This window comes from Monopterus albus, unplaced genomic scaffold, assembly GCF_001952655.1.
Source record: "Monopterus albus unplaced genomic scaffold, M_albus_1.0 scaffold79.1, whole genome shotgun sequence".
In the NCBI taxonomy this organism is placed as follows: domain Eukaryota; kingdom Metazoa; phylum Chordata; class Actinopteri; order Synbranchiformes; family Synbranchidae; genus Monopterus; species Monopterus albus.
The window spans coordinates 98957-122977 of record NW_018127959.1 but is presented as its reverse complement, the minus strand read 5'-3'; the positions used below and the strand labels follow the sequence as shown (position 1 = coordinate 122977).

Below are 24021 nucleotides of genomic sequence, written 5' to 3'. Positions count from 1 at the left end.
TCACCATGCTCCGGGTGCCGTTAAAACAAAATAAAGATCTTAAAAGATCGTCATTAGAGGTTCAAACCCTTATTATTCAGTTGTTTGGACAAAGCTGTGAATAAGGGTGCTGCTCCTGCTGACAGTGAACTGAGAATTAGACTTAGTGAGGGGGGGCCTGAACGGAGGTGCTGGTCCACAGCAGGTTATATGGGATGGGAAGTCAGAGGGACTTACATGCGAAGAAGCCCCTTGTAGAAGGGTCGGGTAAAGAAGGCATCCAGCAGGTACTGATGGACGAGAGCCAGCCCCAGGATCCGGCCGCTGAAGCGAAACCTAGACCCAGCACACAGGGGGAAACAGGCAAAACTGGTTTGCATTGTTTCTTCAAAGCATTTGTCAAACCAAGTGATGTAGCCTGCTTTTAGATGAAGTTCATTTTCTCAGATGCTTACAATAACAGTCTAACATACACCAGTAAACTACAGCTTATGTGTACTTGTTTCTTCCATGATGTGTTTCATGAAGTATTTAACAGTAAAATTTCTAGTTCACTTTACAACTGAGGACGCACCCCCCATCATGATTCTTTGTGAGTCAGAGCAGTGGTGAAGTCTATGTGTGAGACCAACTAAAGCTGAACAGCTTCGTAACTGATCTGACGCCCAACTAAAGATCTTTCTCCAGTCCATCTTTCTTGACTTCTCTGGAAAGACTGTCTCTACATAATCACATGTACTGACTTGGCAGTTTTCACTGGTTTAGTCCCGTAGAACAAACAAACCCCTGCAGACCTGGTGTTTATGTTGCTACATGTCTTATCTTCTTCTTCATCCCTATGATATTATGATTTCTTGGTGCTCCCTGTCGGCTTCCTATTCCTTCATCAGTCTGATCATCCGTCTATCCATCCACCCATTCATCCAGCCAGCCAATCACTGTCACTAAGGCAAAATTGACTGATGACCCACAGACTGCTGATCCAAATTTCTGCACAGCACTCTGAAAATTGCTTCTATTTTGGGACCAGAACACAGTCTTCAGAGCAGCCACTTTACAAACATGCAATGGACTGACAGACTGATGTTGTACTGTAGATACAGACACATATGGAAACCTCACCATTCATGATGGTTGTCTACAAAGGCAGACATAGGGCTGATCTGGACCGTGTACGTGTCATTGGCTGAATATTCAAACAGGCCATAATACGGGTTGAACAATTCTCTGGACACCAAGAAGAAAAACTCTCGAGAGGGCCCGCTGTAATCCAGCCTGTAATACGAATATCGTAATGCACGTAGAGAAAATACAGGTCAGTGGGAAAATGAATCAGTGAATGTTATTCAGCAGCTGTTGTGCAATCACACAAGGCACATAAAGCAACAGTGTATAAGGTTTGTACTGGATTCTGTGGTAGAGTCTACGTGAAATCTGTGGAACTGGTGGTTACTTCAAAGATATGCCCCCTACCCCCACTCTTATCGATCCCTGAGAGCAAAGGTTATATTATACACAATAAAACAAACACACAATAGAAAAGCACAGTGTAGATGGTGTCAATCATCTGTCATGACTTTGTTTTAATTCTACCTCTTGGTATGAAAATGTCAGCAGATAGTAGTTTGTTTCCCACCCACTTGCTCCAGCTGCTCATTCATCAAAAGACCGTGGATTAAACTGGGATGTTGTCAGACGTGTGTAATTATATGTTGTGATGCTTAAGATAAGAATGAATGCTTGGTAAGGCTGCGCCAGCTCAACTACAGTTACCAAGTACACACATTTCACACTTGTAATGTCAAAAGCATAATAAAATGCACTGGGAATGAACTGGGTCTTTCTCACCCATCCTCGCCTACGAAGCTGACATAGAGTTTACTCCTTTGTAGGTCTTTACGGGAGTAACACATGATCTGATTAAAGGCATCCTCCAGAAGGTGGTCCCTGCGTATGATCAACCTAGGAGCACAAACACACACACACACAGTCCCGGTATTATTAGACCTGACGTGAACAACAGTGGAACTGCTATGTCAATATTTAGCTTTGTATAAACTCATGTGCTGTTGGTTGTTGACTTAAGCATTCTTTACAGCAGGGTCAGTTAGAATACTTCAGCTTTGGGTGTAATGTTAGGGCCATGTTGAGCAGCAAGCAGACACGGAGTCTTAACACTGGACCAGCTGATACCATGTTAGGGCTTAACATTAAATCACTGTTGACAGATGAAAGATTAAACCACGTTTGTTGCTCTAGTGTGTGTCTGGGGCAGCGGTACAGTGTGTGTGGCATTAAGTCAAAATGAGCTACAGCGTGTGCACAGTAATGAAGGAACATGTCACCCAGTGCGAGAGTGTGACTCTATGGCACAAAGGAAAAGATAAATCAGGCTTTGGATACATACACAGGTCTTGTCATCAGGATATGTTCATTGTTGGTTTGGGTCTTCTCATGTGATTTTGATCATCCTTTAACGCTTGAAGGCCCAAAGAAAGTGTTGCCCATTTCCAGGATATTCATGAGATATCCATCCAATATCGTGGAAAAGTCAATTTATTTCAGTAATTCAACTCAAATAGTGAAACTCGTGTATTATATAAATTCAGTACACAAAATGAAGTAGTTTAAGCCCTTGGGTCTTTTAATTGTGATGATTCTGCTCAAAGCTATGGTCATGAGCTTTGGGTCATGACCGAAAGGACAAGATCCCGGATACAGGTGGCCGAAATGAGCTCCCTCCGCAGGGTGGCCAGGCGCACCCTCGGAGATAGGGTGAGGAGCTCAGAGTAGAACCGCTGCTCCTCCACATTGAGAGGAGCCAGCTGAGGTGGCTCGGGCATCTGTTTCAGATGCCTCCTGGGTGCCTTCCTAGGGAGGTGTTCCGGGCATGTCCCACCGGGAGGAGGCCCCAGGGAAGACCCAGGACACACTGGAGGGACTATGTCTCTCGGCTGGCCTGGGAACGCCTCGGCTTTCCCCCGGAGGAGCTGGAGGAAGTGTCTTGAGAGAGGGAAGTCTGGGCATCTTTGCTTAGACTGCTGCCCCAGCAACCCGGTTCCGGATAAGTGGAGGAAAATGGATGGATGGATGGATGGATTCTGCTCACATTTAACAAAAACCCACCAAATCACTATCTCAATAAATTAGAATATGGTGACATGCCTACTATAAACTACTTCATTTTGTGTGTACTGAATGTATATAATACATGAGTTTCACTATTTGAGTTGAATTACCGAAATAAATGGACTTTTCTACAATATTCTAATTTATTGAGATGCACCTGTAATCTCCCTTTGGTATTTTACAGTGACATGTCAGTATAGGATGACACTATAGACAGAGGAATCCCAGCCCATTTCTGATAAGGCATCATTTCCTGTTAGTGGTTTAAAACTGTAAATGCAGAAACTTTCATGAACTGGCCAGAGGTGTTACTGCTATTGTTACACAGACCAGTGCTACATAAAACAGCCCATGCAAAAACCTCTTTAAATTGTAGCATTTATACATACTTGATTTTCCCTGGGCCTTGGCCATAACCCTTGGTCTCCAGCTTTCGATAGAAGTTCCTCAGTTTAGCCTCAAAATCCCGTTTATATGGAGCAGGAGCACGGGCATTGGCTCTCTGGGTGCCTGAAATATAAATGAAACAGACACAGGGAAGAGGCAAGGGGAGAAAATGTACAATAAAGCTCAGGCAATTATCATGATTCTGTCTCTTCTGCTTCTGGTAACATGCTTTTATTCTGACACCACTTCTGGTCTACGTTCTCACTTCAGCTATGGACTATTTACACTAATCAGTGGTAATGATCTGCACCTGTTGAAATCCCTTTATAGGCAGCTTCTTTCCACCAGGAAGCTGCCAGATTGTTCTAACTCATGTTCAGACTTTCCAGCGTTTATTCTCGTGCCCGTTTTTCCAGGCCTAACCCCAGATTGCCTTGTAACCACCGAGTACTGCCTAACCCCTCTGATTCTGATTGTGTTCTGTGCATCGACTTATGGACTACCCTTACTTATCTTCTTGTGAATCCTGGACTGGAATTATCGACCTGACAGAGTTACACGTTGAATCAGACTCCTGCATTGTGTACAGTTTGTTTGTGAACAGTGCTCTGATTAAAGAGACAGTGTCCTGCTTTTACTCGTCTGGCCTTATAATAGAGTTCACCCTAGACATGATCGGCAGCTTTATACACTGCCTGTGACAGCAATAGGCACAATAGAGAAGTCAAATTTTGGTGATTGTCATATAAGATCATTAATACATTATATTGTTATATAAGATTATTGTTATATTGTATGCTATTTCTAATTGATTTTATTATTTATTTGTAATTGTTTTGTACAGTGCACTGAGACACTGTTGTGTGATATTGCACCTTAAATAAATTGAAATGACAAAAGGGGCAAAGCTGGGCAGAAGACAAACAGATATAGATAAAATGATATTTCATGTTAACCAAATCTTGGTAAAAGGTGTGAAATTTAGCACTGGGTAAGAATGTAATAAAGGCGAGAAAAAGTGTGTCATGCCAATAAAGCTGCCGTTAGGGTGATGCAAAAGAATAAGCTGAAGGCTTACCAGGAGAGCTCTGAGGGGAGGAGAGACAGTAGCCTGGGTGGAGTAGCGGTGGCACATATGACATAACCTCCTCTTCAAACAAGCTGGAGACAACAGTGTTAGCACAGGTTGATAAAAAGGGATGTAAGACGTCAATTCCAGGAATGGTGGAACCTATTGGTTGTAACAGGTGACCAATGACACATGCACAGGACTTACCTCAGCAGCATGACAAGGTCAGCGTCGCTAGAGAGACGAGCCAGCCCACTGACTCCCTCGCTGCGAATAAACTGCACCTTTTCCCTGCACACACACACATTAGGGTATGAACTGCCACAGTCCATTAAAATACAAGATTAAGTGTGTGTTCAGGTTGACTGATGAAAACACTAAGGGAAGGGAGAGTCAGAGTTCGGCAAACATACTTGAGCGAGTGGTTCCTGACAAGCTCAGGCTGCCTCTCCTGCAATATCTCTAAGATGTTTGGTTGCCGTAGAAACGCCACTATTTTGTCATTGTATGCTAGATGAAGAAGATGAGAGAATTAGCATCCAGTGTTTGTTCACACTTTATGCTTCTGGCTATGCATGTGTGCATGTGATTCTGCCAGACTCACCCACAGGCACCACGTCATGGTACTGACTCCGGCTGGAGCCGCTGAAGGTGCTGGAGGGGCGGGGCATGATGGGTGGGTAGGTTTGGCGAGAGTCGTCCACTACCTGTGTTAAAAAGAAGTGCTACAGTTCAGGTCGCATCCTAGTTCTGAGACTGACTGGCCTGCCAGCTGTCACCAGAAACAGACCTCACCTCTAGCATGTGGACACCTGCTGGAGAGTTCTTCCAGCTTTAGTTTTTGTTTATGACTTTTCTTTATTTCTTGCATTAAAACAAATATTTTTAAGCTGCCTCTGACACCAAATGTTTCCACAAGCATTTGACTGCATCAGTGAGAAAGACTTTTCAACACAGTCAGTGCTGTGTTAGTAAGCAACACACCAAAGCGATCCTAACAGGAGACCTTTACAAAATCCATTTTTAACCAGATACATGAGCCCAGTAATGTTGCAGGGCATATGGATGAACAGGGCAACAGAAGGTATCATCTTGTTCACTATGGTATGGTAGCGTTTATGGTAATCATACCATATCACTACAAATTTGACAAGGTGGCACGGTTTGCAAGTTCAAAACACGTGGGCAACAGCAGCCTTGCTGTGTGTGAACGTGAGTGTGACCTGTCCTGATGTACCCCACCTCTCACCCAATGACAGCTGGGATCGGCCCTGTAACCCTCTAGATGATAAGCATATAGATACTGGATGAATGGGATGCTTCTGTCACATACAGCTTTTAAAGAGATCATTGCAAATGAGACAAGAACCACTGACAGCCCAGTAGATATTCTGCTCGATGGTTCCCCCAGCAGAATAACTTTCCTGCCAGTGGCCCCAATGCAGAAACTCACTAAGCATTTTTCACCTTCAAACTGGCCTCTACAAACATTGCGATGGCAGCGTGAGCCTTAATTGACTGAAGGTGATGAGGTGCAGTGGTAGCTAGTCTCTCACCTCCCCAGCACTGTGGCTGCGCTGGCGGCTCAGGTGCTGGCGGTGGGCCAGAAGTCCGGTTTTTTTTGGGGCAGCCGTGGGTCAATGAACGTCGTGGACCGACAGTTGTGGTCCACAAAGAAGGGCTGAAGATTGAGATGCAAATACCCACAGTCATGCAAGGATGACCTCCAGTATGTGTACACAAAGACATATAGTCCAGACCATATGTATTCAAACAGTTACACAAGTTGTGTTCCTCGGGTTGTTTTCTTTAGTGCATTCAAATAAAATATAGGGTATGACACTGAAGTGCCATGTCTTGTCTTTAGTTTGAGTAGGTTTGAATCAATAGAGACAGAACTGTGTGGGAGATGGGGCCTTGTAGCACACAGTGCCCAAGTAACAGATGCTCTCGTGGCTCAGAGTTGAAGAAGAGAGTTCAAAGTTTAAAAGCAAGATGACCCCCAAAAAGGGTTAGGGTTTTGCTAGTGTCCTTGTCACTACTGGTAGCATGAGGCAGCACCTGCAGCCCAGTCAGGTAGCACAGGTAGTCCACTTACTCCAAGATGGCACATCCATATGTGCAGTCACAAGGTTTGCTGTGTCTCCCAGCACAATCTCAAGAGCATGGAGGAGAAACCAGGAGACCAGCTGTTACACCAGGAGAGCTGGAGAAGGGCAACAACCCAGCAGCAGGACCGGTATCTGCTCCTTTGTGCCAGAAGGAACAGGAGGAGCACTGAGAGAGCCCTACACAGTGACCTCCAGCAGCTACTGCTGTGCAGGTTTATGTCCTTTTGAACAACTATACAGTGTACATTGCTAAAGGTTTTCAACTGGACAGATGTGTTCATCAAGATTCGATGTGCGATTCAGTGTTCCTGTAATTTTTTTTGAGCAATGTATTAAATATTCATGCGTATAAACAAATACTAAAAGGGCTCTGTCTCCCACCCAGTTCTCTACATAGCGATGCAGAGCTAGTCAAATTAAAGCTGAGACTTGGCACGAAAATGTAGCAACCACTATTTTATGTTGAACTGAATGTGCTAAAGTAGAGAGCCTAAAGAACAAGAAATGTGTAATTGGCCAAATTCTCATGGTCTGTAAGTACAGATTATTAAAAAAAGCAGCAATACAACCTATTGGACAGCTCATCAGAGATTCCAGTGACAGGATACATATGGCCTTCAGGGTTAAGGCAGTCCTAAGTCAACAGTAAAGGTTAGGGGTCATAAACATGCACACACCTTCCCAGTGTGGTCGTGCTTCATCTCCCACCCTCGAGGAAGCTCCAGCTGCTTGTTGGCGAACATGTTGAGGAAGGTGACGAGGTCACGGTTGTGCTGGTAGCGCTCAAAGTAATGAGCGTCCCGACGCACCTTACTGATCATGTGCTTCAGGCAGGTGTTGCTCGTAAACATGCGGTAGGCACTCTGGGCACAGAGGTGAGGTCATAACAAAGAGACAGGAGACGGACAGACACGAAGTCAAAGCATGCTTGGTACATAATGCTAAAATTTGATGCTAGTGTGAAGTACAGAACAGCGAATTCATCTTCTCCACAGTTTTCTGTCACTCCGGTTATTCTCTGTTGTTTTTATCAGACTTTCATCGAGTCTCCTTTGTGCTTCTCTTTTCATAGATTCACAGTAAGAGACTAAAGACTACTGCTAAAGGTAAGAGAGAAAATATGCTATTTGATTTCTAATGATGAAAGATGGAAGCAAACAAAGTATGGATAATAAATAACTTCTCACTAAATAAGGACTGCATTCACCGATCATCACTTATGTCTGACACATCCACTGTATTTGACCTGTAAGCTACAGCACAAAGATGACAGAGGAAGTGAAGCATGTTAGACTGACAGGGTTTGAATGCAGCACGGTGAAGAAGTCAGGGCTGCACAGGAACTTGGCGCTGGGAGACTGAAGCAGCAGGGAGAGACGCGAGCGACCACTGGCGTGAGCAACGGTGCTTTCCCGCCGGTATTCTGCAACAGAATCAACACGTGCGATTCAGACCTATGGCATACAAATGCAGAGAAGACGGTCTTTCTTGCACTATAAAATAATAGCTTCTCAGACTCATAGCTTATCATAGTATTTCAAAAGATGAGTTATGTAATTGGAAAAATATTGTTCTTCAAAACAGGTGCACTGCTCCTGAGAATGGAATATCTATATTATTCCATTTCTGTATTAAGAAACTAACCAGAAATGGAATGGGGCATCAGTTCACTTTCTGGTTCAGGCAGCAGGTCAACCGAGCTTTCCTCTGACCGATCACTGTTGGTTATGGTCCTCCTGATGCTCTGGTACCTGCGATTGAGATGCGTACAATTTTTCCAAGTTCAACTAAATATGTATTCTTGGACTACTATGTAGATTTACTAATGTATGCAACATATGGTGTACAAAGGTAAGAAACCCACAGGCAATGGCTCATTAATAGAAAACAGAGAAAAAATAGGTCTCTAAATGTACATTTCTATAAGCACAAACGTTTTGTTTTGCTCCTTAGGCTGTTCAGAGCCACTGCGGACAAGCTATGCTTCCAAACAATAGTGTTAACTGTACAACTTACTATAAAAACCACTGGGGAACCAATGTTGCAGTACATTCCTCTTACAAAGCACACCTGCGGTTGAGTTGCTCCATCTGCTGAATGGAGTTGGAGCGGGTGAGACCCTGTGGGGCCGGCGGCCCGGTAGGACGCTGCCACGTGGTGGTCCTGTTCACGTGGTCCACGAAGAAGATCCTCCCATGGCTGTCGATACGAGCCTCCCAGTCTGAGAGGCAATTCACAATGGATACAAAGACGGTGCTTAATACCTTGGAAAAAATACAGCCAAACGTGTGTCCACTGATTTATCCACTGACGACCATGAATATCTCTTAAAACATTTTTATCAGTTATCACAATAACTGATAATCGGACTGACAGACAGGAGCTGACATCGCTGAGCCCTGCTAGTGAGGCTAGAATGCTTCAGATAACTTTCACTCAGTAAAATATGGACATGGACATATATAGATACACATAGTAAGACACACTCCTGCACAGAGATGATGACATAACAGATACAGTAAACAAACAACAGGGTGCATGCAGACACACACACTCACTGGGAGGCAGAGGCTCGGGTGCATGCAGAAACACACACTCACTGGGAGGCAGAGGCTCATCCACACGTTGGTATCGGTGGATGTCGTGTCGTACAGAAGGCAGCGAACGTACAGGATGGCCGTTGACTTGGGTACCTGAACACAGGAGACAAACACAAGACAGAGAGAATTGTAACATAGCGAAAACAGTGAAAATAAATAAATAGTTAACTTTTAAGAGACACCTTTTAGTTTCTGTTAGGATTTCAAACATTTCCTTTGCACGTCAACAGTGAGTCACTAGAAACTGGTTACCTTCCTCGCCATCTGTTTCTGTGGCCACTGGCTCTGAATCCACAGACCCCACCTCCACATGTGGCTTTGTCTCCTCCCTTTCCTGCTCTTCAACCATGCCCCCGGCGGCACGTAGGCTCAGCCTCCTCACACTGATCTCCATGAGCACCTCTTGCAGAGCTTCTCCTTCGACCGTGGGGACAGCAGCCTGCCCACCACCATCACTGGTTACAGCTTGGCTGATTGGTGGGGTGGAGGACACTACAACTCCTCCTGGATCTATGGCCGCCTCTGCTCCCTGCTCTGCAGCCTACAAAACATCCCACAGAATGAAAATAGACATAATAATAACACCCACAAAATAAATAATAATCAATGGAAACAATGGACAACATGAAACTGTGGAAGTAATTAGTGGCAGTGTTGGAGGTGACCACAGCATATTTTATACAAGAACGTTTCCATCTTTATTACATGCAGATGAATTACAGAGCACACCTATTTTCAGGAGATCAGCCATCAAAAGCAGGTGAGAAATAGTCTTGTGTCAAACCTTAATCAGAAAACTGATCATGTCCAAACGTGATAACATTTCTACTAGATAAAATATGTTGCACCTATTTCTATGTCAAATTTGAGTCCTTTCCTTGCAGACATGTGCTGAGGTGATTTACTTTGAAGGTAACCTGAGGAGAAATAAACCTAAAGCAAACACTCACTCAATAAAGTGACATTTCATCTCAGTAAAAACAGTCTTAATCAATTAATTCCTGAATTAATCAGTGAAATTATACAAAGTTTCTACTCTACTCAAATGTAATGGTTCTCTGTTTTTTTTTCTATTTTGTGTCATTACAAAATGAGTCAAATTGGGTTTTTGTATCGTTTTTGCTTTGGGACAGAACACCAACAAAGGTTTTCCTTTGTTGATGAATAACTGTTAGTTACAACCCTAACTAACAACCCTAAAAACCCTAACAACCCTAAAAAAAACCTTTACAACCCTAAAAGGGACACTTGTAGCTCTGTAGTTGAATCTTGGCCTGTGACAACATAAGGATAATGAACTCACCACAGCAGCGGCCAGTGTGACTGGACAGCAGCAGCTCTCTGGTGGTGAGAAGATGGGCTGTGGGGCTGTAGCCACAGAGCAGGTTTTGATCTCTGATGAGGGGTCTTCGCCAGGCACCCTCCCGTCCGCAAGCACCTCTCTAACCTCTGGTAAAGCATTATGGGACACGGCCTCGGTGAAAGCAGCCTCCTCCACTTCAGAGAAGACGTCTGGCTCCAAAACATCATCCAAGTCCAGACCTGCCTCCACCTCCAGGGCCACCTCTGCCTCAGGTGACACATCTTCTGTTATAGCACCTGCGCCCCTGGGCTCGTCCTCCAACACCAAGGCCTCTAGCTGCTCAGGTTCCAGCTCCGGAAAGGGGTTGTCTTCATCGGGGCCTCCGACATCTGGTGCCACTCCATTCATCAGCAGTGGTGACAGCGGCACCGGAGTGATGTCAACAGCCCCAGATCTCTCCTCGTCCTCGTCTGAATCTATGTGCAACATGGCGCTGAGCCTTGTGTGCGTGGGGAAGCTGGAGCGTAGTTTGGGTGAGGCTGCCCTCATGGGTCTTTCACCAGGACCCTTAGGGGCCTCAATAGCATCCAGGCCCTCACTAAGCGACCTCTGGAGCATTTCTTGGCCCAACAGCCTTTCAGGCTGTACAAACCCAGCCTGGGGTCCGACAAGATAAAGATCCTTCTCTGGGCTGGCTGAGGCCCCAGCTTCCCACATGCCTTGGGAGCCCTGGGAGCCAGTAGGGGAGGGGCCAGCAGAGACCACCCCTGGAAGGTTATGTGGCAGGTCCTCATCATCGGATGGCGTCCCTGGAGCTCCATTCAGGGATGAAATGCCAATGATAGAATCAGGAGAAGCACCTACAGGTGGTAGAACACGCTGTATGTTGATGAAAACAAAAACATCTAAACATTTTGGATACAGAATGTGAGCACAGTTTAAAGGCACACTTACCATCAGGGCCAGCCGAGGTGAGCTCCACTTTGAACTGCAACTGGCCACTAACGTTTTCAGTGGGCAGGCGCCGACACAGCGAAAAACACACAGGCTGGACACTAGACAGACAAACAGAAGAAGAAAACATATTCACCATGATCTACTGGATCTATCAGAGGGCTCTGTGAGTGCACACTAGTTTGTGACAGTGCACACATCAAATTTCATCAGATCATAAAAACGTCCTGACTGAGCAAAGGTCAAGATGCCTGTCACCTACCCGGGTATCTTTTCAATAAGCCGCTGTACAGGGATAGCGAGCTGACCGAGGAAGCGTTTGATGATTGGTCGGCTTTTTGCAAACTTGTCCTTTACCTCAATATACAGAATGTCTGTCATTAGTGCTACAAATGTGTATTTCTGTGAAGAGGCACAAAAAAAAACACGTTCAGTGCATTTTTCAACTGCTAAAACAGTTTATTGTTTTTAAGAGAAAGGAAATGTGTGCATGCGTCCTCTAACTGATGATAAAGTGATTATAAAGGGTAGATATCACCTCTCCATGCCAGATGGGGTTGGTGGTGTTAGCGATGATGGCTGATCGTCGTTCCTGTCCGTGATGGCTGAAGACGGGGAAAACGCTCCTCTTCCCCGGGTGGATGTACATCTTCAGGTACGGGTCCGGATTAAAAAACATGCCCTTCTTCAGACCAGTGGCACGCAGATCTGAAACACAACATTTCAGACCACAGTCGTTTGACAAGAGCGGCAAACATCTAGGCAAAGCACATACAAGACTGGTTCTCTCTCTTTCACCTAAGCAGCAGCAGGTGGCTAAACAGAGGAAAGTGTCTGAGTGAGCAAGCTGTAAAAAGACACAATCCCTCCTGATACTGAGGGATTTCAGTAGAAAAGGGTTAACATTCTTCATCTTTCTCAGTCAGGGAAAACACTCTTTACATTCCAAACTCACTGTTTCCTCATTTCCTGAATGGACTACGTATTTGCCAGCACTGCATCACTCAGCTAGAATCGTCTCAGGACACTTTACAAAGTAAGGGCCAGACCTTATTATTATTGTTATTATTATTATTATAGGTATTAAAATGGTGTTAACTCCGCTTCCAGATTTGCCCTGATTTGTTATTAAGGATTATTATACGAGCTGTCGGAATAGCACTGTGGCACTAAATGATCACTTTATAAACCGGTCAGAATGTCGCCTCACATCAAAAATAACATCTCAACTCACCCGTCAAAGTAAAGCTGATCAGTTTCCGAGGATGCTCAATGCCCACCTGTTCTGCCAGCCCCTCCGCCTGAGAAGAAAGAGATGAAAGCACACTCTACACACCTCTGACAGAAAAACACACAAACACATTTGTATTCCAGGGAATCTACTAAAATACAGCACAGTACACCTGTGTTTGTCCTAGTGGATTCACATCATTTAAAATAATAACACAGGAGACAACACAGGAGGTGTAAGGGATTCGGTTTACTGTTAGCAGGTGGTAGTGTGGCACTGAGGACACACTGCTCAGTGTTAGTGCACATGTAGAGCACCCAGCGTAAGGGATAGACTCTGTTGCATAGTATGTGGTTGTCAATTAACTAACTGCTTTTCAAAGAACACCATCCGTTTTAAGACTGCCGTTGGTTTTAAATTAATATTAGTTCAAAAATAAATAAACCGAACTTTGATATTTGCCTAATGGGTTTTTGGTACCTTCAAAAACAATTTGAGTTGGAAGTGAACAGCAGTGAACTATTTATCCATGATACTAAAGCTGAGCTACAGCCCGACTCTCTACATGACTAAACTCAGACCAGTTCTACAGGCTTTCTCACACACACACACACACACACACACACACACACACACACACAGACCAGGGCTGCTGGATTCTTCACAGTGATGCAGGGAGTCGTGGCTCGCAGGGCTCCACTCGCTCCATGGTAGTACTTGAAAGAGATCTTGGTCTCAGCTGGTGAAGAAGCAGTGAAGAGTTATAGGACATGGAAACACTGCGATATCTTTGCCTAGAGTTGGCCACACTGCAGTTACACTGTAGACTGTGGAATAGTGACTGTGGCGTGAATCCGTCACGTGCAATGGTCTAATATACTGGGAGAATAATTCTAAATATGAGGTTAAGATACTGCCTTGATTTAGAATATTTAAGACTGATTTAAACATGCCAACATAATGGTTATCATCTGAATAATTAAACATTTTACAACTTATCTTCAAAGAACTAATTGATAGACTGCCAGTGGTAACTTACCCTCCATAAAGTAGGGCCCAGGCTCCAGCCTCCAAACTATCTGACCTTTCTGAGTGCCATTCACCCCTCTGTTCTTACAGTCCCACACATTGGATGGACTGGTTTCATCTGGAAAATACAGGAACTGTTCATTAGATATGAGTGTGTGTTCCACTGAGACTTCTACAATTAACACTGCTGTCAGAGGTTTAAGCCAAAGAACATTAAGTTCAACAAATACTCAAACACTGGAAAAACTGGAACCAAGCAGCATCTGTTACACTTTTCAGCATGTTTAGTTTGTGGAATCTTTCTTCCAAAACACAAGTTTGCCTTTGAGCCATTCCCAAAATAGCCTCCCCACAACCTCTATCCAGAAGGACAAACATCACACCGCCTCCGAGTTAAAAACAGGGCTGGGGAATTCCACTGTACGTAGCACTTTCGCACACAGATTAATGAAGCACCAAACTCAGCTGACTGTGCAGAGAGGACTGTATACTGTATGTGTGTGCATGAGCGTGAACATGCCAGTGTGTGTTTGAAGGGGAGTGGAGGAAGGGAAGGCAGGTTTGTTGTTATTGAATGTCTGCTTAGTCAAGGAAAGTGGTAGCCCGTCTGGGTTATAAGACCCTGGAGCAGGTAATGAAGTCCTGCAGCCTTATGATCAATATGAAGTGACCTGACGCCCAATGGCACCAGCAGTTCACACTCTCACACAGTATCGCATTTCATCTACCAATCCAGACAGGTTAGGCCCTGGAGGTCTCAGGAATGCAACTCATTTTTTAGTAAACAATTAAAACAATGATGAACTACAGTCTTTTTTAAAATTACTGAATGGCGTCCAGAATCCACAGCTGTTGTGCTGCAGGTTTGTCTGATCTCTCGGGAGTCAAAGACGTCCATTGTTTTCAGAAACCCATTATCCATGACTAACATAATACACCATGCTAAGCAGCACACATGCTGCAATTTTTCCTGAATGTCACAGTTTTTTCTTTTGTTTGTTCCACTACTTATTATACCAGTAATTATCTGCTATGAACAGACGGCTTTCACATTTTGCTTCTCTGCATAAGGCAACAATATGGACTCAGCAGTGATCTTTCACTTTTAATTATCCCAGAGGGTTAGGGCTGGAAGAAATAGATATTTGAAAAATATTACGCACATTTTTAAAATAGATTGTTCAGTATTTTGAGAGAGAGCTTCAGACATTTTGAATTTAGAATTTTATCATTATCAAAAAACATGACAATGGTAAACATTTAATCAACAAATACACAGCAAAAGAACAAAAGGATGAATGCGAGTAAAAAAAGAAAACTAATGGAGCAAAACAGCATACAATTGATGCTGTAGACTCTTAAAGACAACCAGTCCTGTATTACTTTTCATCATGATGGACAGATCTGCCCAAACGTTTAAGCATTATAGCCTTCTTCAGCAGGCAGCATCCAGTATTTTACCCCATCAAATTCATGACTAAGCAGGATTAGCATTCATTATCGGAGACCATCCGACTTGTCTCCGCAGTGTGCATGGTTTGTGATTGTGTGTGTGTTATCGTACACCAAGGCAGGACCTACACGTTGACTCAGCCTCCAGTCCTGTGTAATGACCCTGCAGCTCCTGTTTCACTATTGACTCAGAGTTGGAAGCTCTTGCACAAAACTAGCTGGCTATTATCAGTTGCCAATAATAAAACACCAAGATCAGCTGAAAAGCTTTGAGGACAGATCAACTCAACTCAGCTCACATCCTGAGTTACTGCAAGTTTCAAGAACAGTCCAGCTAAAGAGTTTCTGGGGGAAAGGACAAATAGTGATGTAGACACAGGCAGAGACAATCATTCAAATTGTGTCATTTGTTTATTTTTGCTGATCCTGACACGTATGATCAAATATGCATTATATATTAGCCTACTTTTATCTGCTACAATAAGAACTACTAGCTCTCAGACCTGTAAGATTTAAGTAAGGACACGAGATTAAACTTCTGAAGTTTGACTTATCGATACACTGACAAAGGCTGAGCAATAAGTGTGTTATGGTTGAGTCCCCCTCAACTGGAGGGTGAGAGAGAACAAAGGTAGGACTCAAGTATGCTGACCCAGGTGCTAGGTGAAAAAAAATGATGGTTTACTGGTAAAAGAACACAAAGTAACAAAAGAACATAAAGTCCAAGTACGTATACAGTCCGGGTAGAGTTGAGATGGTGGAGGAAACCATGGGACTGACGGCAAAAACCAGGAGAGCGGGAGGATGAGGATGGACAGGTGAAAAAAAACAAAGAGTGGCGAACGACAAAAGAAAAGCAACCGCACAGGGACTGTCAGCGGAAAAGCCTAATGCCGCTTCACTACACTCAAACACAAAACATCCCACGAGATCCACTGCACAGGAACTGTCAGTGGGGGAGTCTCCATAAGTCCAACACAAAACATATAACCGACATACAAAATGTAGTCCACTGCACAGGAACTGTCAGTGGGGGAGTCTCCATAAGTCCAACACAAAACATATAACCGACATACAAAATGTAGTCCACTGCACAGGAACTGTCAGTGGGGGAGTCTCCATAAGTCCAACACAAAACATATAACCGACATACAAAATGTAGTCCACTGCACAGGAACTGTCAGTGGGGGAGTCTCCATAAGTCCAACACAAAACATATAACCGACATACAAAATGTAGTCCACAGCACAGGAACTGTCAGTGGGGGAGTCTCCATAAGTCCAACACAAAACATATAACCGACATACAAAATGTAGTCCACTGCACAGGAACTGTCAGTGGGGGAGTCTCCATAAGTCCAACACAAAACATATAACCGACATACAAAATGTAGTCCACTGCACAGGAACTGTCAGTGGGGGAGTCTCCATAAGTCCAACACAAAACATATAACCGACATACAAAATGTAGTCCACTGCACAGGAACTGTCAGTGGGGGAGTCTCCATAAGTCCAACACAAAACATATAACCGACATACAAAATGTAGTCCACTGCACAGGAACTGTCAGTGGGGGAGTCTCCATAAGTCCAACACAAAACATATAACCGACATACAAAATGTAGTCCACTGCACAGGAACTGTCAGTGGGGGAGTCTCCATAAGTCCAACACAAAACATATAACCGACATACAAAATGTAGTCCACTGCACAGGAACTGTCAGTGGGGGAGTCTCCATAAGTCCAACACAAAACATATAACCGACATACAAAATGTAGTCCACTGCACAGGAACTGTCAGTGGGGGAGTCTCCATAAGTCCAACACAAAACATATAACCGACATACAAAATGTAGTCCACTGCACAGGAACTGTCAGTGGGGGAGTCTCCATAAGTCCAACACAAAACATATAACCGACATACAAAATGTAGTCCACTGCACAGGAACTGTCAGTGGGGGAGTCTCCATAAGTCCAACACAAAACATATAACCGACATACAAAATGTAGTCCACTGCACAGGAACTGTCAGTGGGGGAGTCTCCATAAGTCCAACACAAAACATATAACCGACATACAAAATGTAGTCCACTGCACAGGAACTGTCAGTGGGGGAGTCTCCATAAGTCCAACACAAAACATATAACCGACATACAAAATGTAGTCCACTGCACAGGAACTGTCAGTGGGGGAGTCTCCATAAGTCCAACACAAAACATATAACCGACATACAAAATGTAGTCCACTGCACAGGAACTGTCAGTGGGGGAGTCTCCATAAGTCCAACACAAAACATATAACCGACATACAAAATGTAGTCCACAGCACGGGAACTGTCAGCGTGGAGAACAAAGACATCTAACAAAAACAAGGAAAAAGAAAAGCCAACGTTCATAATGAAATCTACAGCACAGGAACTGTCAGCATACAAATCAAAAATCACGTATAACACATACCACGACTAACAGCTGTTAAGGGGTATGCCCGTTACTGTTCGAAACTTTTTACATTTCCTGTATAATGCTCCGGCGATGGCGGAGCATCTGCCAGAGGTATAAATAAGGAAGGATTCAATCTGCGGGATGCACCCCAGCTGTGTGCACCGACAAACGAATCGCTAATTGCGAATGCAACACAGCTGAGGTGTGAATCCCGCAGGTCGAGAGAACAGAGGAGAGAGAGGCGGAAGAGAGGCAGGTTGCGCCGAGCGGCCCTGACAAAGTGAGTATAACAGACGTTCTTTTCCAGGGACGCCCATGCATATTTCAACAAGACAATGTAAACCTCATCCTGCCACATTACCAAGGCCTGGCTGTGGAGGAAAACGGGGCGAGTGCCGGACTGGCCTGCCTCCAGCCCCCACCCGTCCCCAGTAGAGAATGTGTGGCACATTTTGAAACCCAAATTGCATCAATGAAGACCCAGGACTGCACTTTAAGACTTGTTTGCAGGAAGAATGGGACAAAATGACACCTGGCACACTGAATCACTTGGTGTCCTCAGTCCCTAAACGTCTTTTAAGTGTTGTGAAAAGAAACGGCAGCATCCCACCGTGGTAAACGCTTCACTGGCCCAACTTTGTTTGGAGTGTGTTGCAGCATAAGAATTGATGTGTGTGTTTATTTTGAACAAATAATTAAATTGATGAGGTGTCGAATAATGTGCTGCTGTGTTGTTTTCAGTGTGATACACGACACAGATGATTTACAAATCATTGTTTTCAGTTTTAATTTTGATTTTACAGACCGTCCCAACTTTTTCTGACTTGGGGTTGTAGATTTCAGCTATGCATGAAGCACTATCAAAGCTGCTTTAAAAGAAAACAATGCTTCATTTTAATGGTCAGACTAACAGAATGTCATCTTGACTTGCATTTGCTTCTGAAGACCCGTGACTTGGCTTGAACCTATCTTCAAGGACTTGGACTTGACTTTTGACCTTGACCTGTCCCCAGAAGAATTAAAAGCAGCTCTATAAGCAACCGCACATGTAAAAATAGTTATCTTACCAATATGGTACAGTCCAATCCAGTCGGTAGCACCCACTTCCTCTTTGATATCCCAGGATATGACAAGGTTCTGGCCACGGTTCAGTGTGTACTCCAGAGTGGATGCCGTTAGCGAGGACCGGCTCTGGGCGCTCACCAAGTCTGTGTCGCTGTTAGCCTGTGTAAGCCCAACAGAACTGCTAACAGAGCCGGTATCAGCAGCAGCCCCACCCCTATCCGCTAGGGTACGCAGGTTCTCTGGGCTGAGGGTGTGCCGGAGGTTTGGGCTGCGCCTTCGTGGAGCTTCACGGCTCCCCACAGCCAGGTTGGTTGGATTGTGGGTACGAGTCCTGGGTGGTAGGACTGCTGTGGTGAGGGAAGGGCGCATTTTGTGTGTCTGGTGAGGAGGCAACTAGGAGAAGTGGAACCAGCTGATGAGAAGGGAAAAGCTTCTTACCGATGATACATTTTACTCATTTATCCATGTGACTCAACTTAGATCCTCATGGTTTTACAGTGAGAGTAGGTTTGAAGAGATTGTCAGTACTGAAAACATATGAGAGCCCTAGATATAATATGCTGATTCCTTTTACACGGAGGACCCCCACTAACAGCCCTTTAGGTCCTCACATCATAACATAACTACAATGTTGAAGATATTTGGCAACAGTCACAATATTTGCCGCTTCTATTCCATGATATCCAGTGGCAACAGGAACCTGAAGATGGGGAAAGAGGGGAGACACAGAGAGAAATCAGAGTTACAAAATAGCTCTGACACAATAAAGGATAGATTGATTAATTTGCAATCAACAACTGACTGAACAAGCAGTAGACACAATGTACAACCTCCTATTAAATTATCCCAATACCCCTCACACCCACACACCCCCCCACACACACACACACAGACACATCTCTGCAAAAACAGGGAAATTTTTGTCGGCAACTGCTTCAGTAAAAACAGAGAACGCTATGTCTGCCTCCCAGGGAGCTCTTCACTCAGCAAATGCCAGTTTGGGTAGTGTCTGGGGCGTGAGACTCACCCAGAGCAATTTTGTTTTAAAGGAAGGATGGGATTCGAATTCAGATTCTATCCAAAGGCAGCTGGTTCTAGATTGGCTGAGAAAAGTTTGGTAATATTCAGCTAATACTGTATGTGCCCAGTGCAGTCCCTGGAAAATGAGGTGGGCTGTAGTCTGAGCTAAGCCTTAATATCTCTGGCATTTTAAGTGCATATATTGTACATCTCAATGGCCAAGCTGCTCAGTGATGCTTTGAAACCTCAGTGTGTGGCGTCACTGTATTTATTACTACAAGAACAGTGTGGATTGTAAAGTTAATAGCATTCAAATTAGCAAACCTGAAAACCCACAACCTAAAGATCACTCCGGTCCAAATGACAACTATCACTGACAATGTATGCTCCATCTTGATATTAAAGGAACATTTTGACATTTTGGAAGTACCGGTACTATTATTTGGTTTGTTGATAGCGATGACAAGATAGCACTGTCATATATGAAGCTAACACCAGCAGCCTGTTAGCTTAGCTTAACATAAAGACTTGAAACAGGGAAAATCACTGACCTTCTTCTGTCCAAATCTAAAAAATTCAACTTTTAATACCTCTAAAGCTTGTATGTTACTGAATATTTTTGTTCTATTGTTTAATCTGTACACAAAACTAAATGTGAAAACTGTACCCACTGAGTTTTCCTCAACTCAAACCTACAGTATGTTTTTATTTAGCTTGAGTTCATTTACAATTCGGTGAATTGGCACCTTTAAGATGCAGAGTTTGCTACTAGCGGTTCTGTTTGCAGTGTGTCCTAGAAATACAGACAACTGTCACTGGACTGCTTCGCTGCTGACCACAACTTTAAAACCTGATCATGATAAGAGCATCTTTTTCTCTGATTTCTAGGCTGATTAATGAACATTTATTCAAGACGAATGCTGCACATCTTTGTTAATTCACACTGAATCTAAAAATATGTATATTAATTCAGATCATCACTTTCTACGTTAACTCTTAATGTGCTGGTAAGGAGGCCAATCAACAGTAGCTAAACCTCCTGGGGAGGCACACCTCAGTTTAATAAAATCCTGCTTGAATGTGCATGTTGGGACTTATGTTTGGTCAATATGCTCTCTGCCTTCCTTCAGCAACATCCTCTGCATCACCTACTGTATCAAAATGACAAACAGCATTAAACTGAAGGTGACATAAATGTTTCATGGAAGGCAAAATCCACAAGCACCTGCTGTAGTGAATGTCTTCTCTAATCAGTTATATCATTCTGTTCCAAACCTTACCTCTGTACCTTAGCTCATTCTTTACAGTCTGATTTATCATTTGTAATTATTTTCCACCTAAAGCAAACAGGTCGATCACGTATAAGTACGACTGTGGAAATTCTGTCACATTCAAAGACTGGAAATAATTTCCAAAGTGAATCATATGCTGTAGGTTGTGTGACAAATTGTCTGATGTAGTGTACAGTATACATGGTATAACTTCTGAATCAATTCGCTTTGCGTTTTGAACTGACTTTAGAGAAATGTTGCACTGATGTGTGTGCACTGGCTGTTTCTGAATAACTGAGGCCTCATACTGAAATAAGATCTGCTGCATCTGATGTGAGGAAAACCTGGATGTTCCTGACTTGACAAGATTACCAAAGTCCTGCTCCATCACACACACACACACACACACACACACACACACACAGCATATAGGGATTTATGACAGAATAAAACCTTCGCCACAGATGCAGGGATACTTAAATCCTGCTCACGTGTGCACGTGGCCCCACAAACAGCCATACAGCACCAGAAGGCAGTGGACATAAACAAGCAGAAGGTTACTCAGTTGAAGAAAGAACAATAAGTGTATATGCGACTGCTGAGTTGTTATGTAAGTGTTCCTGTTGTCCCAGCTCCCCCACCATGTTTGCCAAGCACTGCCTAACCCTGACGTGCAGAGGGTGCACCACGGTTGCTCCCATCTCTCTTAAAACAGAAGGGATGAGAAGTCTGTCTGCCAGCTCCAAACAGCACAAAAGAAACAATCTGCACTCATGTCTGTGCTTTATCTTTTAATACTCCCTCGCCCCTTATAACCCCAACTTGACTGCTCTACAAGGCTTTGACCTGATGTGGGATTAGTGAGTGACAGATAAACAAGGTGCTACCCAACCAGGAAGCTCTGTCTCTAAGCGTTCTCTGAGATGTTAGATTCAACGCAGTGACTGAAACCGTTCGTCATTTGATCACTGCTCTATTACTGGGCACCAAATACTTTGTCTAATGTACCATGTGATGGTCACGACTGAAGGTCCCCATCGCAGCAATATGGCTGCACACACCTCATGCCAGGAGGAAGACGTGCTGAGTCCTCGCCGGCGCCTGCACATCTCACACACACAAGGCTTTTCACAGTACTGTGGTGGGAGAAGTACTCAGATTGTTTACTTTATTAAAAGCAGCAATACAACAGCGTGAAAATACTCTGGTACAAGTCAAAGTCCTGCATTCAAAATATTACTTACGTCAAAAAGTACAAAAGTATTAGCATAAAAATATACTTCAAGTACCAAAAATACAAGTACTCTATGCAGAATGGCACAATTTATATTCATGTATATCATACTATTGGATTACAGTTGACGTATTATTGTGTACATGACATTTAATGCTGCTGCTGGTAAAGGTGGAGCTGATGTTAACTACCTTATATACTTATAATGTGAAGTCCTTTACATACTGCTGGGTAGCTGGTGAAATTTACACCATGAATCAATAAATCTTGTGATTATACTGTATTTTGTTTTATTAATCTGATTCAGAAAAGTAACTAGTAACTGAAGTTATCAATTAAATCTAATCAGTACAAAGTACAATATGTTTTTCTGAAATGTAGTGAAGTCAAAGAATGAAGTAACAGAAAATGTAAATACTCAAGTAAAGTACAGAAACCTCAAAATTGTACTTAAGTACAGCACTTCAGTAAATGTACTTAGTTACTTTCCACCTCTGGCTACAGCGGGACATTGTTTTCATACATCGCTGACTGTGTGTGTTTCAATGTTTTCTTAGTGCTGAAACAATCTTCAGCTGATCAGTTGATCAGTCAACAACCTTGTTACCTGTTACTGCTAAATACTAGATGTGTAGCAGGAGCCTGGTACATCAGCCCTCTTCGCCACAGAGCGCCACTGTTGTCCCAAAACACACCAGTGAGGCGCAGTGCTGCACTGGGTGACGCTCAGCCATGAACACACACACACACACACTGTGGTTTACTTTGAGTCACTCCCACATACATACACGTCTCACGTACTCACTAAAAGAAGAAGAAGCAGCTGGAAGACCAGGAGGAGAAGGAGGACGCAGACTGTGAACCTCCAGCACCAAAGAAGTATATTATAAACCAAGTTTCTAGAACTGCCTTCTTTCACCTGCACAATATTGCAAAAATCAGGAGCATCCTGTCTCAAAGTGATGCTGAAAAACTGGTCCATGCATTTGTTACTTCCAGGCTGGACTACTGTAACTGTTTACTATCAGGATGTCCCAATAATTCCCTAAAAAGCCTCCAGTTAATCCAAAATGCTGCAGCCAGAGTACTGACAGGAACTAGCAAGAGAGATCATATCTCTCCCATATTAGCTTCTCTCCACTGGCTCCCTGTAAAATTCAGAATAGAATTTAAAATCCTTCTCCTAACATACAAAGCCCTTAATGACAAGGCTCCATCGTATCTTAAAGACCTCGTAGAGCCTTATCATCCTAACAGAGCACTTCGCTCTCAGAGTACAGGTTTACTTGTGGTTCCTAGAGATTAGACTTAAGATGTTCCTTTTTGATAAAGCTTATAGTTAGGGCTGGATCAGGTGACCCTGAGCCTTCCCTTAGTTATGCTGCTATAGGCCTAGGCTGCTGGGGGGCCCCATGATGCTCTGAGTTTCTTTCCCCTCCCCTCCTGCTCTCCTCTCCTCTCCTCTCCTTCCCTCTCCTCTCTCTCCCTATGCTTCTATATGCCACCATTACACATTACTAACTTTGTGTCTCCTCTCTCCCGTAGTGTGTCCTCTCTCTCTCCCTGTACCTTTCTGCAGGTTGCCCTGGCCCTGGAGCTCTATGTCTCTGACGAGCAGTCACCAGCCACATCGACCTGATCAGTGTTTGATTGTTGTGTCTTGTTGCTTTTCTTCTTTTGTCTCTCCTCTATCCACTCACCCCAACCGGTCGAGGCAGAAGGCCGCCCACCAAGAGCCGGGGTCTGT

At 43.9% G+C, this 24021-nt stretch overlaps 1 protein-coding gene across 1 annotated transcript in view; it reads right to left on the bottom strand.

The window, feature by feature from the left end:
* Positions 1 to 24021, bottom strand: part of hecw2a (HECT, C2 and WW domain containing E3 ubiquitin protein ligase 2a) — a 36009-nt gene that overhangs the window by 5519 nt on the left and 6469 nt on the right. Inside the window, 24 exon segments of the mRNA XM_020606497.1 lie at positions 217 to 315; positions 1102 to 1254; positions 1828 to 1941; positions 3498 to 3618; positions 4574 to 4656; positions 4772 to 4855; positions 4978 to 5074; positions 5169 to 5271; positions 6121 to 6188; positions 6191 to 6245; positions 7353 to 7538; positions 7974 to 8098; positions 8320 to 8426; positions 8746 to 8896; positions 9276 to 9368; positions 9528 to 9816; positions 10579 to 11438; positions 11533 to 11633; positions 11795 to 11934; positions 12071 to 12240; positions 12767 to 12833; positions 13408 to 13502; positions 13803 to 13910; positions 18752 to 19449. Of these exon segments, the coding sequence (XP_020462153.1) occupies positions 217 to 315; positions 1102 to 1254; positions 1828 to 1941; positions 3498 to 3618; positions 4574 to 4656; positions 4772 to 4855; positions 4978 to 5074; positions 5169 to 5271; positions 6121 to 6188; positions 6191 to 6245; positions 7353 to 7538; positions 7974 to 8098; positions 8320 to 8426; positions 8746 to 8896; positions 9276 to 9368; positions 9528 to 9816; positions 10579 to 11438; positions 11533 to 11633; positions 11795 to 11934; positions 12071 to 12240; positions 12767 to 12833; positions 13408 to 13502; positions 13803 to 13910; positions 18752 to 19118 (3836 nt within the window). The 5' untranslated portion in view covers positions 19119 to 19449.